This window comes from Nerophis lumbriciformis, linkage group LG34 (assembly GCF_033978685.3).
Source record: "Nerophis lumbriciformis linkage group LG34, RoL_Nlum_v2.1, whole genome shotgun sequence".
NCBI classification, from domain to species: domain Eukaryota; kingdom Metazoa; phylum Chordata; class Actinopteri; order Syngnathiformes; family Syngnathidae; genus Nerophis; species Nerophis lumbriciformis.
In genome coordinates this window covers 25,915,552-25,933,956 of record NC_084581.2, presented here as the reverse complement: position 1 = coordinate 25,933,956, position 18,405 = coordinate 25,915,552, and the positions used below count along the sequence as shown (strand labels likewise).

Here is an 18,405-nt window from a genome sequence, read left to right as displayed (position 1 = left end):
GGAAAAGAGAGAATTTTGGTGTTGGAATTTTTCAAATCGGTCGAGAAAAGTTGAAGTTATAATTGGAAATGGAAATGGAAATTTATTGGAAAATGCTAAAAAAAAAATTGTATTACGAAATTCCTGGAAAACCGGGAATTTTTCCAGTTCAAAAAACAACTTTGTTTTTTGTCCTGATTAAGAGGAATGTTGTGACAGTGAAATGGTTGAAGTGGGTTGAAAAATGTGGAAGGAGTAGTCGACAGAAAAAAAAATGCCTTTCAAAAAACGGGAATTCTTGGAATTTTTTTTTACTTGAAAAAAATAGTTCGCCGGATGAGTGGAATGTGTTGAAGGTGGAATGGTTTGAATCGGTTGAAAATGTGCAAATGGTGGAAGTTTGAAAAATAGCCAATTCATTTTAAATTATAAAAATGTCCCAGAAAACCTGGAATTTTGTCATGGGAAAGCCCGCGATTCCCGAATAGGCTGAAGAGTTTGAAGTTGGAACGGTTTGAATCGGATGACAAATGTGGAAGGTAGAGCGAGCCAAAATCTGGAGAATAATAATAATAATAATAAATAGATTAATTTAAAACACAATAACAAGAGAGGCAGGCATGCGCAGGCCCAGCATGATGGAGTGCCACATCCAGGGCAACAAGCATCTGTTAGCTCATGTACGCCTCCCAAAATACAGAAATGCTTCATTTTTTTTGCAGCGACAAGAATACAGGTGCATTCTTTAAACACAATTGTTTTGGTGGAATGTTTTATTGCGTTGTTTATCAAGAATAATGTACAATTTGTTTCAATACAGAGCAGAAATATGGCAGATTGAGCTGTATACAGTAGCTGTAATACAACTACAATGGTTCAAATTAACTTAACAAACATTAAATATCGAAAAGGAATCATTACAACCACTAGAATATCCTGTTCCTGAAAAAAATCAAAACTATTTACATGTTTAATTGAAAATGTCCTTCGTGTTCCTACACTTCACTTGCGAATACTGACAATGCTATTGCAAATAAACAATCTGCATGCTGTCACAGTATAAATGTGTCATTATTGACATGGCATTAAAGCTTAAAAAGGTTGCAACAACTGTAAGATTACAAAAGCTAAAAAAAATGCCATGAATGCCCCTAAACTAAATAATGCAATAGAAGAGAAGAGGCATTATCATGTATTCCGGGGTGTCCAAACACATCACTGTGGGTTATGTCATCGTCTTGTGGAGACTGTTTCTCTATATGTATCGCAATCACACTCAACTGGAAATTGATGTGTCATACAAATCAATTAACATGTTAGGTGGGTGTGCATTTTGTAACAACAGGAATTATTTCTGTTGATGTTGCACACGAGCGTATTGGAGTGTTGTCAGTATGTACCATTCTACTATATAAAAATAACTTAAATGTCCTCTTTTTTGAGTGGATTATTATTGGTTCGTGGAATACTAGATCGCTAAGAGGACAGTTGATAAACGTGGTAACAGCAGTCGTGAGTAACGCACTTCAAACTCTTATTGCTTGGATTTACATGTTGTCACGTCCGGCTTATTAAATATGCGTGGTGGTCAAACCAGCGTCTGTTTGGACTGGGTATGAGGCGCCATTTAGCCTTTCTGGAAGAATAATGCCACATGCGTGCGTTGTTTTCGGCTGTACGAACCATTCAAATCGCGAAAAGGATACAAGCAAAGCGTGTGACTTTTGAGGAAATATTGTTGTGCTACAAACTTAGTGGTGGTAATTTGTGATTATTGCAATTATTATTATTATCATCTACCCGTCTTTAATGTGTGTAGCAGCTGCAAACCTGTCATAAAAATGTCGACGGTCAGTTGGATTAAAAAAATAAATACCGATAGCTGTATCATTTGTCCACAATCTTAACAGTCTTCCTGTACCAACCCAATTAGGAACCAGTCCCAAAAATACCGGTACATCCCTAGTCATATATGTATATATATTTTTATTTGTATTTTTTTATTTTATTAATGTTATGTTGAATTACTTGATGTAAACAAATTAATTAAAATTTTACAATGCCAAGGGCGGACAGAAAACAAAAAACTAGCTGCTGGTTGAAATTGATCCCTGGTCTAGACTTTGGACACCCCTAAAATAGATGGTATTCTGCTACAAATTGGACCAGAGTGGGCGCAGCCATAGGACTGCAAATGACTTAGAGGTCTTAAAACAAATCAAACACCAAAACATTGAGAAAGTAAAACAACTCAAGTCAAAAACTACATATCTGTTTAAAAAAAAAAAAACCTACAAGAAGTCAAAAAACCATGTACATTTATGAAAAAAAACTACCTGAGAAAGCTGCCATTGCTGTACAGCTTAGTTCCTTCACAAAACACACTAGTAGTATGATTACATTAGGAAGGACTGCTTTATATAAGCCAAAAATAATGTTCAAATATCAATATTGGAGCAGGAAAAACAACAAAATTGGTTTTGTTTTACCAGAAATGAAAAAACAAATGTGTATATACAAGATGTTACTTTGAGTCAAATTCTAAAATTCTTCTCTCATTCTATTGATTTATGAAGGCAAAAGTTCACTACGCCAACAGAAGTCCTTCCTGGTTTCTACGTCAAACCTGAAATGTGTTGCAGCTCCAATGGTCCACGATCAAAGCATTCCAATTTTTCTTGGTTTTAAAATGCCAAAGCAAATCATTCAAAACGATGAGTATGTGCGAGCTTAGCGAGAACGAGGCGTTAAAGCGGGCCTTAGTTCACAAGAGTCCAGCATCTCCTCAGTAGACATACGGGATGATCCGGTAGCGTACTGTTCGGCAGTATTCGTCCCATGCCGAGCCGTACTTCCTCCTGCACTCGCTCATGTCACGAGAGTCCCGGTGCACAAGCAAGATGATAAAGTAGATCATGTAATACCATGGCAGGAGATGACTGAAGCCTATACATGGACAACATATTTACATTATTGTTTGAACAAAATTCAACTGTACTTTGTTTGTTTGAAAAAGATTTGCGATCTCATCTTAATCAATACAGTGGAACCTTGATCTATGAACTTAATTTGTCCTTCAACATGGTTCACCAACTGAAATGTACACACAGTGAAGTTCCCCTTAAGAATCAATGTAAACATGAATAATTGGTTCTAGCCTTGACAAAAGTCCCTATTTCAGTAAAAAAAAAGAACTACACTTTGAAGACATTTGATTGACACCCACAATAACATAATTTGATGTTAGAAATTTCATTTCACAAAATTCAAACAAAAAACATTCAGCTACATAAATTCAGTTTTTAAAAGAAGCTTAAAGACACACATTAACCTCCAAAAAGCTAAGAGGACATGCAGTGACATTTATTAAAAGAAAGGCATCATGATGGCGAAAGACGTGTGAAGAAGCGTGGCGTCTTGCATTGCAAATAATTATTATCATCAAACCAACATAACAAGGGGGTACGGTTGTACGGTATACCGATACTAGTATAGTATCGCGGTACCAATGAATCAAAAATGGTACGATACTCTGAAAAGTACCGCTTCGCCATATTTTTTTTTTTTTTTTTTTTTACAGGTATGACGGCACATCATTGTTACGTCATGACATTGCTGGTTTTACGAGCAGCGCACAATCAATGTGTGTAGGTAGATAAGGGAGAATGGACGCATTTTGGCTTAAAAACTAACGATAAAGGTGAAGCTATGACGCAAACGCCCACAGAAAGAGGTGCTTTAAAACATGGCTAGCTAGCTTGCTGTAATGTCCATTCACAATGGGCAGTGTTTTAGCTACTTCTAAATCACTAATCCTCACCTTCATGCGGACAAAAAGTGAGTTTCTTACAAGTATCATTCCTGCAGGACGAGGAATAGCTAAACATGCTTCACTACACACCATAGGAGGATACAATAGCTCACCGGCGTCACAATGTAAACAAATGCCATGTGTGGATCTCCACCTGACATCCACTGTAATGATACCAAGTACAAGAGCGTATCTCGTCGATACTACTATGATTACATCTATGTTTTATCGTTATAAAATCTAAACTACATTTAAAAGACAAGTTGTCTAGTATGTTTACTATTTTATTTAAGGACAAAATTGTTCTTTGGTTGCAATAAGAAACATATGTTTAATGTACCGTAAGATTTTTTGTTAAAATAAAGCCAATAATACAAATTTTTGTGGTTACCTTTATTTAGAAAAGTATCGAATTACATTTTGGTACTGGTACCAAAATATTGGTATCAAGACAACCCTACAAGGGGATAAACATTAACATTACAACACACGTGCACGTTGCGCTCCAAAACTAAAAAACAGGAAAATTATTTTGCCTTGAGTCTAGGAATCTTTGTTGCATCATTGAACACTGATGTAATGTAGTCATCGCCCAAACGAGCAGTGTGAGGTGATCATTCAACGGCTTGTGTCCAGGTAGTGCCTTCTACTTCACTGTGGCATCTTTTTCCATTTCATCACAATAGAAGACTTAGCTGAAAAAATCCTCGAAGCCAGAGGATAAATAGTTAAAATGCTAAAATGCTGGCTCAGTGGTTGTCTAGAAACAACTGAGAGTTCGGACACATTTTTAAAGCGTTTCTGATCACACAAAGTGATCTCTAAAACAGGCTGATACAGTTCTGATATGGTATGACAATTGTGGAAATAAAATTGACAGCAGTGATGCTAGCTTTGACGCTCTTCAAAATGTTAGCGCCATTGTGAACAGGATGTAAACAGGATGTGACGTAGGGGGCCCTGCCTCTTCTAAATGGCCATGCTTGCGCGTACAGGAAATTATGTCATCAAAATGTCACACAAAATGAATAAATAAATTAATCGTTCATACACAATGGTATATTTGGCCCGATGTTAACGTTGGTAAACCAAAAAGAACGCAAATAGAGGCAATCGTGGACCCTGACTTAAACAAGTTGAAAAACTTATTCGGGTGTTACCATTTAGTGGTCAATTGTACGGAATATGTACTGTACTGTGCAATCTACTAATAAAAGTCTCAGTCAATCAATCAATCATGAATCGAGGTTCCACTGTACACAAATTCATATTCAAATGTTTGGCACGGAACTTTTGGTTCTGTACACTGTACAGATTTTCCCACACAGTGCACATGGGGGGGACCTCACATTACATGTTTACTCTTTAAAACAAATACAGTGCATTTGGCAGTCATGTGTAGCAATAGTGCCAAGAAGAAGCCAAATCTTGAATCGTGACCCTAAAACTGATCATGATGGCATACCGTTACACCACTATTACGTTCTATATTTGCAGTACAACAAATTGTTATCAGATCAGTACAGGGCAAAATGACTTACCACAGGGTAGCGACCAGGCCAGAGCCATGAGGAGGTCACCCAGATAGTTGGGGTGGCGGACGACCCCCCACCAACCAGACACCAGAAGACTCTTTCCTGTTGCTGTGGGGATGGTCTTCATGTCTGGAGAGAATTACAAAACGAAAGTAACGTCAAAATTGGAGCCACACGATTTGACAAGCCAAACCAAACTACGTTTGTGCGCTAGGGCAAACATTTACGACTTACATCTTTTCTTCTTGAAATTAAAAAAAAACTTTTTATGAGGGCATTGGAGACGTTTCCCCGGAGATGATAAAACTACAATATTATTATTTAAATTCTAAGCCTTTAACAATGTTGTCAGTATTCAAATTTGATGCATTGCTTTTGTTTTATTTTTTCTTCTTCCCATAGACTAATTAATGTAAAGTTATTATAAATAGGGCCGCACAATTATTTGTATCAGTATTGAAATCACGTTCATTTTAACTTTTTTTTTTTTTTAATAATTAGGACTTGGCTTTCATTTCAAAGTGAAATTAAAAATAAAAATAATTCATAAGTAGTACAATCTGATTTATAAAAGGCCTACAAAAAGCTAACTAAAAATAAATATGACATTGGGCAGTTTGCAAACAAATGAGAAAACAAGATTATGCACAAAAGACATACTACAAGGAAGACAGTGTACGTATAGACACTGTATGTATAGAAAACTTTATTGCTCCATTATTTTGGCATGTATTTGCACCCCTGCTTTTGTGGTTGTTTGTCTGGGCATTGTGCACAATTTAGATTGTGAGCTTCACGTAGTGTTCTGTCTTCCAGGTATCTATGCGTCACACTATGGCACTTATTTGAGCCTCCTCCAGCACTAAGATGGCAAAATAAACCAAAAATAACCATCCCAATCACTGATCTGACACATTTGTTAGGCACATGAATGCTTTGCTGCCTTTTTATATTGTGGACTACAAGCTGTTTTGTATTCTTTTCATTGTGGCCTGTTCCGATGTGGGCCATATTAAATTTTCTTCTTAGAAGCCCAAAACACAACATACTCTACGTCAGAGGTCCCCAACCACCGGGCCGCGGCCCGGTACCGGTCCGTGGATCGATTGGTACCAAGCCGCACAAGAAATGTAAAAAAAAAAAAAAATTATGTTTTTATATTTTTAAATTAAATCAACATAATAAACACAAGATACACTTACAATTAGTGCACCAACCCAACAAACCTCCCTCCCCCATTTACAGTCATTCGCACAAAAGGGTTGTTTCTTTCTGTTATTAATATTTCTGGTTCCTACATTATATATCAATATAGATCAATACAGTCTGTAGGGATAAAGTCCGTAAGCACACATGATTGTATTTTTTTATGACAAAAAAACAAAAACAAATCCCCCGCCCACCCCGGTCCGTGGGACAAATTTTCAAGCGTCGACCGGTCCGCAGTTACAAAATGTTGGGGACCACTGCTTTACGTGACAGAGCCTTAAACGCAACATACGTGACAATTTGGGGTCTGCTGGGCTTCTCCTGAAGGTATTCTTTTCAGAGTTGGATTTCCTGAAGATGTAGAAACCAAAAACTGGAAAAACAAAAACAAAGAGGAATGTGTGAGTCATTACATTCAATCAAAACATGTTTTAAATTCAAGTTTCTTACATTTCAGCAAGATGATGGCGGCAACAGCTGGAAGGCTCAGTGTATTTGGGTGGCCAACCAGATAATACGCCTGTAGAGTATAGGTAAAAGGGACCCATACCAGATCTCCAAAAGCCAGCATAAAACCAAAGCCATCGTGCATTAGATCCATGGTGGTCAGGATGGCCTCCTGAAAGTTGTGATTTCATATGCTCATCCAGTTAGTTTGCATCAATTATTTACAAACCCAATTGAGTTTGTAGAAAACAGACAAGAATATTTTTCCTATTATGTCTTGCTCATCTCATTGTACCTCATTCCAGAGGCCGTCAACCACATAGAGGAGTTGGAACACGTTGACTAGGATCATGGCATAAGATGGAGTGGTCAGACCCTGCTGCTTCATCTCTGCCAGCGCGAGTGCAAAGTTGATCAAGCACTGAAAAAAAACATCCACAATCATTTAAAGACATCACAATTCTAATCAATTACCGTATTTTTCGGAGTATAAGTTGCTCCGGAGTATAAGTTGCACCGGCCGAAAATGCATAATAAAGCAGGAAAAAAACATATAAGTCGCATTTTTGGGGGAAATTTATTTGATAAAACCCAACACCAAGAATAGACATTTGAAAGGCAATTTAAAATAAATAAAGAATAGTGAACAACACTGAGAACGTGCCTGGTATGTTAACGTAACATATTATGGTAAGAGTCATTCAAATAACTATAACATATAGAACATGCTATACGTTTACCCAACAATCTGTCACTCCTAATCGCTAAATCCCATGAAATCTTATACGTCTAGTCTCTTACGTGAATAAGCTAAATAATATTATTTGATATTTTACGGTAATGTGCTAATAATTTCACACATAAATCGCTCCTGAGTACAAACCCCGTTTCCATATGAGTTGGGAAATTGTGTTAGATGTAAATATAAACGGAATACAATGATTTGCAAATCCTTTTCAACCCATATTCAATTGAATGCACTACAAAGACAAGATATTTGATGTTCAAACTCATAAACTTTTTTTTTTTTTTTTGCAAATAATAATTAACTTAGAATTTCATGGCTGCAACACGTGCCAAAGTAGTTGGGAAAGGGCATGTTCACCACTGTGTTACATGGCCTTTCCTTTTAACAACACTCAGTAAACGTTTGGGAACTGAGGAGACACATTTTTAAGCTTCTCAGGTGGAATTCTTTCCCATTCTTGCTTGATGTACAGCTTAAGTTGTTCAACAGTCCGGGGTCTCCGTTGTGGTATTTTAGGCTTCATAAAGCGCCACACATTTTCAATGGGAGACAGGTCTGGACTACAGGCAGGCCAGTCTAGTACCCGCACTCTTTTACTATGAAGCCACATTGATGTAACACGTGGCTTGGCATTGTCTTGCTGAAATAAGCAGGGGCGTCCATGGTAACGTTGCTTGGATGGCAACATATGTTGCTCCAAAACCTGTATGTACCTTTCAGCATTAATGGCGCCTTCACAGATGTGTAAGTTACCCATGTCTCGGGCAGTAATACACCCCCATACCATCACAGATGCTGGCTTTTTAACTTTGCGCTTATAACAATCCGGATGGTTCTTTTCTTCTTTGGTCCGGAGGACACGACGTCCACAGTTTCCAAAAACAATTTGAAATGTGGACTCGTCAGACCACAGAACACTTTTCCACTTTGTATCAGTCCATCTTAGATGAGCTCAGGCCCAGCGAAGCCGACGCCGTTTCTGGGTGTTATTGATAAACGGTTTTAGCCTTGCATAGGAGTTTTAACTTGCACTTACAGATGTAGCGACCAACTGTAGTTACTGACAGTGGGTTTCTGAAGTGTTCCTGAGTACATGTGGTGATATCCTTTGCCACCTTTCCCAACTTCTTTGTCACGTGTTGCTGGCATCAAATTCTAAAGTTAATGATTATTTGCAAAAAAAAAAAATTGTTTATCAGTTTGAACATCAAATATGTTGTCTTGTAGCATATTCAACTGAATATGGGTTGAAAATGATTTGCAAATCATTGTATTCTGTTTATATTTACATCTAACACAATTTCCCAACTCATATGGAAACGGGGTTTGTATAAAAACTGCGACTTATAGCCCGAAAAATACGGTAAGTATTGTATTTGTAGGTCTTCTTAAATGCTTGGTTAATTTAAAGTATTGTAGAGGGAGTGAGTTGTAGTTACTCTATTTTCTTTCATTAGATTAAGTCGGAGATTCTTTGCAAATTAACTTGACAAAAACAATATTTTTTACGTTTTTAACAGGCCGTTTTTAGGCCAACACTGCCATATATATATTTACACACACACATATACATATATATATATATACACATACACACACACGCACATATAAATAGATATACACACACATATTAGCCTTATTATCATTATTAGCCTCAGTTAATGCACCCTGTCAGCAGGGTGGTAGATGATGTCATCAAGACGCGACACGTGTTGCTGAGAAAACTGCTCGGATCTTCCAACAAAAGACTATACTTTCCAACTAAATCTGCCAAATATGCCTAATTTGCCTCTGCTGTGCATGCCATAGACTGTAAACTACCATGTAAACTACTACCGTGACCAGCTACATCTGGCATAGTACACTCCTGTGCCGCATTGCAAACAAATACTATGAAACCGGACAAGCAGCAAGTAAGAGCCTCAGTTGGAGTCTGGCGATTCCATAAAAGACACAGTAAGCAAACAAATGGATGCTTTGTTCCAGGATTGTGACTTAATTCTCAACATCAACACCCTGATTGAGCCCATAAAGTGGGCCATCACTGACTTAATTGCGGAATCGGTCAAAGACTCCCTGGAATATAAATGGCAAAATACTGTTGACGAAGTGAATGAACTGGAAAATAAGTATAACGACATCGAGGAGCAGTACTCCAGGCGGGACTGCCTTGTGGTCAACGGTGTTCCAGAAAATGACCATGAAAACACAAACGAAGTTGCATTGGGAATTATTTAAAATAAACTTAACATCGACCTGAGGCCCGCAGATATCGACAGGAGCCATCGTCTGAGACCTAAAACCAACAGGAATAAACTGAGGGTAATCAATGTGAAGTTGTTCCCATTATAACATCAGAGACTTGGGTTTAAAAGGTGAAAGAGCGGCTTATGCAGATATGATATTTGCATGTATTCGTTTTCAAATATGATATGTAAAGTGATAGCAAAGAAGCAGTTAGTGAAGTTAATAATAACACAGAAATGACAATGAACATTATTGCACTACAAATGGAGTACCGGTACAATAAAAACACCAATAGAAATAGCACTAATGAAATTAATAATAATAATTAGCTCTATTATCAACAATACGATTGTTTCAAATGCAACAATACATACATAAATTAAACAAAAACAAGCTACACTTTAGACAAGCGTCTAAAGTGGGCGTCTTTACCTGCTCACCTGTGGAAATCAGCGTCATGTCTTAATCCCTATTTATTAAAATTAACACAAGAAATTGAAAACATTTAATGATAGGCGCTATATATCGACTCCCAGATGCAAATAGTTTCTTCAACAACCTGGGCAAAACTCTAGACAGTATGTATGTATGTATGTATGTATGTACATCATGTATGTGTGTTTATATATATATATACCGTATATATATATATATATATATATATATATATATCTTTATTTTTTTTCCTGTCTAGCTACTCAGGCAAATTATATTGTTGATGTAGATGCCCGTTTTTGCTGTACAGATTTACTTTACAAAAGAGAAGTGTGTAATACTTCTCTTGTTGCCTTATTTGTATTTGACTTGATTAAATTGGACACTCGGACTTGGACATTTTGGACATTCGGGGGAAGAGAGGGGCGGAGCTTTCTACCGATCACCACCTGGTGGTGAGTTGGCTGCGATGGTGGGGGAGGATGCCGGACAGACCTGGCAGGCCCTAACGCATTGTGAGGGTCTGCTGGGAACGTCTGGCAGAGTCTCCTGTCAGAGAGAGTTTCAATTCCCACCTCCGGAAGAACTTTGAACATGTCACGAGGGAGGTGCTGGACATTGAGTCCGAGTGGACCATGTTTCGCACCTCTATTGTCGAGGCGGCTGATTGGAGCTGTGGCCGCAAGGTAGTTGGTGTCTGTCGTGGCGGTAATCCTAGAACCCGTTGGTGGACATCGGCGGTGAGAGATGCCGTCAAGCTGAAGGAGTCCTATCGAGTTCTTTTGGCTCATGGGACTCCGGAGGCAGCGGACAGGTACCGACAGGTCAAGCGGTGTGCGGCTTCAGCGGTCGCTGAGGCAAAAACTCGGACATGGGAAGAGTTCGGGGAAGCCATGGAAAACGACTTTCGGATGGCTTCAAAGCGATTCTGGACCACCATCCGCCGCCTCAGGAAGATGAAGCAGTGCACTGTCAACACCGTGTATGGTGCGGATGGTGTTCTGCTGACCTCGACTGCGGATGTTGTGGATCGGTGGAGGGAATACTTCCTCAATCCCACCAACACGTCTTCCTTTGAGGAAGCAGGGCCTGGGGAGTCTGTGGTGGGCTCTCCTATTTCTGGGGCTGAGGTTGCTGAGGTAGTTAAAAAGCTCCTCGGTGGCAAGGCTCCGGGGGTGGATGAGATCCGCCCGGATCCTTAAGGCTCTGGATGCTGTGGGGCTGTCTTGGTTGACAAGACTCTGCAGCATCGCGTGGACATCGGGGCGGTACCTCTGGATTGGCAGACCGGGGTGGTGGTTCCTCTCTTTAAGAAGGGGAACCGGAGGATGTGTTCCAACTATCGTGGGATCACACTCCTCAGCCTTCCCGGTAAGGTTTATTCAGGTGTACTGGAGAGGAGGCTACGCCGGATAGTCGAACCTTGGATTTAGGAGAAACAGTGTAGTTTTTGTCCTGGTCGTAGAACTGTGGACCACCTCTATACTCTCGGCAGGGTCCTTGAAGGTGCATGGGAGTTTGCCCAGTCAGTCTGCATGTGCTTTGTGGACTTGGAGAAGGCATTCAACCGTGTCCCTCGGGAGGTCCTGTAGGGAGTATCGGACTGTCTAATTGTGGCTGTCCGCTCCCTGTACGAACAGTGTCAGAGCTTGGTCCGCATTGCCGGCAGTAAGTCGGACACGTTTCCAGTGAGGGTTGGACTCCGCCAAGGCTGCCCTTTTTCACCGATTCTGTTCATAACTTTTATGGACAGAATTTCTAGGCGCAGTCAAGGCGTTGAGGGGATCTGGTTTGGTGGCTGCAGGATTAGGTCTCTGCTTTTTGCAGATGATGTGGTCCTGATGGCTTCATCTGGCCAGGATCTTCAGCTCTCACTGGATCGGTTCGCAGCCGAGTGTGAAGCGACTGGGATGTGAATCAGCACCTCCAAGTCCGAGTCCATGGTTCTCGCCCGGAAAAAGGTGGAGTGCCATCTTCGGGTTGGGGAGGAAACCCTGCCCCAAGTGGAGGAGTTCAAGTACCTAGGAGTCTTGTTCACGAGTGGGGGAAGAGTGGATCGTGAGATCGACAGGCGGATCGGTGCGGCGTCTTCAGTAATGCGGACGCTGTATCGATCCGTTGTGGTGAAGAAGGAGCTGAGCCGGAAGGCAAAGCTCTCAATTTACCGGTCGATCTACGTTCCCATCCTCACCTGGGTTATGACCAAAAGGACAAGATCACGGGTACAGGCGGCCGAAATGAGCTTCCTCCACCGGGTGGCGGGGCTCTCCCTTAGAGATAGGGTGAGAAGATCTGCCATCCGGGAGGAGCTCAAAGTAAAGCCGCTGCTCCTCCACATCGAGAGGAGCCAGATGAGGTGGTTCGGGCATCTGGTCAGGATGCCACCCGAACGCCTCCCTAGGGAGGTGTTTAGGGCACGTCCAACCGGTAGGAGGCCACGGGGAAGACCCAGGACACGTTGGGAAGACTATGTCTCCCGGCTGCCCTGGGAACGCCTTGGGATCCCCCAGGAAGAGCTGGACGAAGTGGCTGGGGGGAGGAAAGTATGGGCTTCCCTGCTTAGGCTGCTGCCCCCGCGACCCGACCTCGGATAAGCGGAAGAAGATGGATAGATGGATGGATTTATTAAATTGATTTCTATTAATGTTTGGCGCAGCCGGACCAGAGCAGGAGGGGATAGTAAGAGAAAAAAGGGTAAATTGTGGGGACAAGAGGGAGATAAGACAGAGAGCCAACAACAGAACAGCATCAGCAAATACGATACATGCAAATATGATATGAAAAGTGATAGCAAAGAAGCAGTTAGTGAAGTTAATATTAATAACACAGAAATGACAAAGAACATTATTGCACTACAAATGGAGTACAATAAAAACACCAATAGAAATAGCACTATTGAAATTAATAATAATAATTACCTCTATTATCAACAATACAATTGTTTCAAATGTAACAATGCATACATAAATTGAATTACAAAAGAAAGCAGATAAATGGAAGGGAAAAAAGAGAAGCGAACTGTATTAACTTTATAAATTGTTATCGTAACAATAGGTTAAGCTTTGTCCTCTAGTGGAACAAAGTTAATATATGTTTGATTAAATGTGATTATATGCATGAGTGTATGTATGCATATGTACAGTATGTGTATACCGTATTTTTCGGACTATAAGTCGCAGTTTTTTTTCATAGTTTGGCCGGGGGTGCGACTTATACTCAGGAGCGACTTATGTGTGAAATTATTAACACATTACCGTAAAATATCAAATAATATTATTTAGCTCATTCACGTAAGAGACTAGACGTATAAGATTTCATGGGATTTAGCGATTAGGAGTGACAGATTGTTTGGTAAACGTATAGCATGTTCTATATGTTATAGTTATTTGAATGACTCTTACCATAATATGTTACGTTAACATACCAGGCACGTTCTCAGTTGGTTATTTATGCGTCATATAACGTACACTTATTCAGCCTGTTGTTCACTATTCTTTATTTTATTTAAATTGCCTTTCAAATGTCTATTCTTGGTGTTGGGTTTTATCAAATAAATTTCCCCCAAAAATGCGACTTATACTCCAGTGCGATTTATATATGTTTTTTTCCTTCTTTATTATGCATTTTCGGCCGGTGCGACTTATAGTCCAAAAAATACGGTATGTATGTTTGTACAGGACTGTGCGTGTCTATTTGTGTATGTATGTAGGAGCGTAGGTACCTACGTATGTGGGTACATGTGTGCGCGTATGTATGTATTAATGAATGAATATACGTATGTGTGTACCGTATTTTTTGGACTATAAGTTGCAGTTTTTTTCATAGTTTATGAAAGTTGCATAATGTTTTTTTTCCTTCTTTATTATGCATTTTCGGCAGGTGCGACTTATACTCCGGTGCGACTTTTAGTCCGAAAAATACGGTATATATGTAGGAATATTTGTATGTACAATATATTTGTCTCCCAGTGTGTGCGGGAGCCAAAGTACAGCCCCAACCACCCAGAGAGCCCAACCCAAAACAGCAGGTTCGGTGCCCAGTGAACAAGGGACCACCCGCCCCACGCAGCCAGGCCGGCCAGCGACAGAACTCCACTGCGCCACTCGGCAGGGCCAGCGGCAGGCCATTGACATGTGCTCAGCAGAGGAGACGGCATGGGAGAAGCAGGGGACAACCAGCCCTTAAGCTAGTGAGAGACCACACCCCATGCGCGCAGAAAGACGGGAAGACCGCCCGCCTGCACGTACGCAATAGTGCTACATGTTTATTTTTTCACTAAAGTTGGATCTGATTGGCACACAGCCTCTAAAAATTGTAGATCATCCTCAGACCCAAACATAAAAGGTTCAGAACCATCACTTGTCAGTGTGGAGCTGATTTGTTAGCTGACTTTTGCTAACGTTTATTCATGAGTTAGAAAACATAGAAAATCATCATTCACAAAAGGATTGTGAATGATGGCCAAAATTCCCAAAAAGTGCAGTTCACCTTTAACATAGTGAAGTCACATTTATTTCTGTATTTCTTTATAGGATTAAAAGAAATTGAGATAGAATTTCAATGTGAAACCTGGGCCTTATTTGCAGGAATTCAAGAAAGACACATGAAAACCTCTCCCTCAAGCAATCAGTCCCTCCCTTTTCTTTATTTTACAAACAGTGCTATTTCTACATTGGTCTAATACCAATGTGGAAATAGCACTGTTTGCAAGAATGGGGAACTCCTCCGTATGTCAACTTTGCATACCACTCTTCACTTACAAGCATTGTTGCATTATCATTCTTCTCACTCAGTGATGTTGATAGGTTTTCAATTTAGTGAGTCCCCGAGACCCAAAGGAAGTGATTTGAGTGGGTCCCTGGGAAATTCCAGAAGCCCCCAATTATTTTAAATGTTCTATATTATTTTCTCCCTTACCCTTTGTCTTAGTCTTTAGCCATCTGTTTTGTGAGGTTGCGTCAAGCAAGAAGTGTCCCAATTCTCCTGCAAGGTTAAGTGGAGTGCTTAAGTGCCAAGGGGTGTAAAGTCTTCAAAACAAAGTGTAGCCCTTACCAAACTTGCCGCCAAGTATTAAAAAAAAGACGGCTGAGCATAAAGCACATGTGACTATTTCCACGTTTTGAATGTTTTTATTTTAAAATCGCTCATCGTACGAGCTAGCTAGGTAATGCGGCTGGATGTCAGGCTAACAGCAAACGGATTTCAATGCAAATTACCACATTTCACTGCAATTTACCACATTTAATCTAATCTGGGTTTAGATCAGGCGATGTCTTCAGTTTGTGAAGCTCTTTGAGGCACTTGTGATTAAGGGCTATAATTATTTTTTTATTGATTCATCGATTAATTGGTCTCATTTCATGGAACATGTTTACACCACTCTATGTTTTGAAGGGGTGAGCGTTTCGGGTATGTCAAAGGGGGAAGGGGAGAATTAGGATTCAGCCTTTATGTTTTACTCCCATCTTCTTACATAGTGATGGAAATATTTTATTTCCAAAAATACAAACAGCAATGGCGTAGAGATGGAAATATATTTATTTCCATCTCTACGCCATTGCTGTTTGATATATATTTATTTCCATTTCTACGCCTAGCGGTTTGTATTTTTCCTTTTTCAGATATTTATCCATATTTGTCACCTCGCTCCATGCGTCTCTGATTGTAAATTCTGCTGCCATTTATCTGCAATGCAATGTAGGCAAAAACACCCAACAGAGACATATTGAGTGATTCGTTTGACCAATTAGATAGAATAGGCTAATTTCTCACATTTCTCAAAAAAACACTGCTTTTAATAGTTTAGCTTTCCCTTGCATGTCAACTTACCCAGCCAATCAAACCTGGACGCATCTCAAAGAAGAATTTCAAATCAAAATCTTTGATGCGAGGATTGAGCTCATGTCCCTTGAAGAAGTCATAAATCACATTGCCTGGAAATACAAATGCAGTAAAGTAAACAAATTGAATAGAATAAAGCTTTCCTTGTTCCTTTCCTTACCAGAGCTTCCTCCGAGTGCCAGTTGGTCTGGGGCGGCATCGAGAGACCTGACATACAGGTAGACACTGAGCAGGGCGGAGATGAGGAAGGCCGCCACAGAAAGTTGCAAGAAGTGGCTGTGGATGTAGGTGAGGTCAACTCCCAGGCGGACTGCTACTGCAACCACTGCCGCACTCATCACAATGGCAAAGAAACCTAACGGTACACATAAAAGATGGCTCAACTTAAATGTGGACTAAAACGCTGCAACAAATTATCCATGCAGAAATTAGATATGAAATGTGAAAGAAAAGCACTTTTACATGTACCGTATCACCTCTTTTAGTGGTTTATATTACTGTCAACTTGCAAACACCCTCCTCTTGCATCAACTACCTCAAATAATCAGAAAAAGTAACCCGGACATGTTGTAATGACAAACTGAAAATATGCGATGTAAATAAAATGGTAAATGGGTTATACCGGTACTTGTATAGCGCTTTTTCTACCTTCAAGGTACTCAAAGCACTTTGACAGTATTTCCACATTCACCCATTCGCACACACATTCACACACTGATGGCGGGAGCTGCCATACAAGGCGCTAACCAGCAGCCATCAGGAGCAAGGGGTGAAGTGTCTTGCCCAAGGACACAACAATGTACCATATTGTAACTGGATGCATGTAGTGCAAAATTAAATAAAGTAATACCATAACCATTTTTTTAGAGAGCAAATTAAAAATAAAGATAACATGGGTATTTGATCTCATGCTGAAAATTAACCCCCTAACAAAGATATGAACTGTGGTGTAACTGTTGCACAGAAACTAAAAGTGCTAGAAAAGAAGAACGGACTAGAGCAGGCTAACTGAAACCCATCTAAATGAAGGCATGGTACATGTACGGTTGGACACATGAAGAATCTGTGTTTTTATTTTATATTTAAGACTTTTTTAAAAGACCATCATGAACAAAATTCACAATAATTTCACATTTATACAGACAAAAAAGTACAAAGACACAAAGAAAAATCAGAGGCCGAAAATAATGGAAACTACTGTAAATTAATTAATTCACTGCTCTTTTTACATTGAAAAACTACCGTATTTTTCGGACTATAAGTCGAGGTTTTTTTCACAGGTTTCATGGGATTTAGTGACAGATTGTTTGGTAAACGTTTAGCATGTTCTATATGTTATAGTTATTTGAATGACTCTTGCCATGATGTGTTGCGTTAACATACCAGGCACGTTCTCAGTTGGTTATTTATGCCTCATATAACGTACACTTATTCAGCCTGTTGTTCACTATTCTTTATTTATTTTAAATTGCCTTTCTAATGTCTATTCTTGGTGTTGGATTTTATCAAATAAATTTCCCCCAAAAATGCGACTTATACTCCAGTGCGACGTATATATGTTTTTTTTCTTCTTTATTGTGCATTTTCAGCCGGTGCGACATATAGTCCGAAAAATACGGTACATGTTTCACCTTACTAAAAATACTATGTATTGTAGACTAATTGTCTAGAAAAAATCCCGACATCTACAAAGCAATCATCCTACTGATATGGAAGAGTATTACATGGTTACTCTGCCGAGCTCTAGACAGCACAGACACTCAACAACGGCACATTTGCGGATTATAATTACTGGTTTGCAAAAAAATATTTTTAACTCAATTAGGTGAAATTACATAAACTCCCACGGCACACCAAACAATATCTCACGGTACACTACTAGTAGTGGTTGAAAAACACTGATATAGAGAATGACAAAATTACATTCACATTTCTGACTTGATTTCATATTGAGCACAAAACAGATCGGAAGCTATTGATAGCTTTTAATATCAGTTAATGCTGAAAGAAAAGACCAGTCTACAATGTTTGAGGATCTGAGAGTGAAAAAGCACTACTGTTAGTAACAGATAAATTAGCATGAGTTTACTTTATTTAATAGTGATATTTCAAAAGTAAACATCTCTCATATAGATGTTATTCGGCACTTAGCG

At 39.6% G+C, this 18,405-nt stretch overlaps 2 protein-coding genes across 7 annotated transcripts in view; one reads left to right on the top strand and one right to left on the bottom strand.

The window, feature by feature from the left end:
* Positions 1-591, top strand: part of LOC133576600 (gamma-aminobutyric acid receptor subunit rho-2-like) — a 67,879-nt gene extending 67,288 nt beyond the window's left edge. For all 4 annotated transcript variants that reach the window (XM_072912242.1, XM_072912241.1, XM_061929952.2 and 1 more), the window contains one exon: positions 1-591. This exon is cut by the window's left edge. The gene's annotated coding sequence lies outside the window, so the exon portion shown is untranslated.
* A 144-nt stretch (positions 592-735) lies between these two features.
* lbr (lamin B receptor) overlaps positions 736-18,405 on the bottom strand; it is a 58,363-nt gene continuing 40,693 nt past the window's right edge. For 2 of the 3 annotated variants that reach the window (XM_061929949.2, XM_061929950.2), the window contains exons 8-14: positions 16,413-16,607; positions 16,241-16,344; positions 7,277-7,402; positions 6,985-7,153; positions 6,827-6,907; positions 5,332-5,454; positions 737-2,925 (exon numbers count right to left, since the gene is read on the bottom strand). In XM_061929949.2, the coding sequence (XP_061785933.1) occupies positions 2,765-2,925; positions 5,332-5,454; positions 6,827-6,907; positions 6,985-7,153; positions 7,277-7,402; positions 16,241-16,344; positions 16,413-16,607 (959 nt within the window). In that variant the 3' untranslated portion in view covers positions 737-2,764. Of the gene's footprint in view, positions 2,926-5,331; positions 5,455-6,826; positions 6,908-6,984; positions 7,154-7,276; positions 7,403-16,240; positions 16,345-16,412; positions 16,608-18,405 lie in introns of all 3 variants that reach the window. The other variant, XM_061929948.2, reaches the window with a different exon arrangement.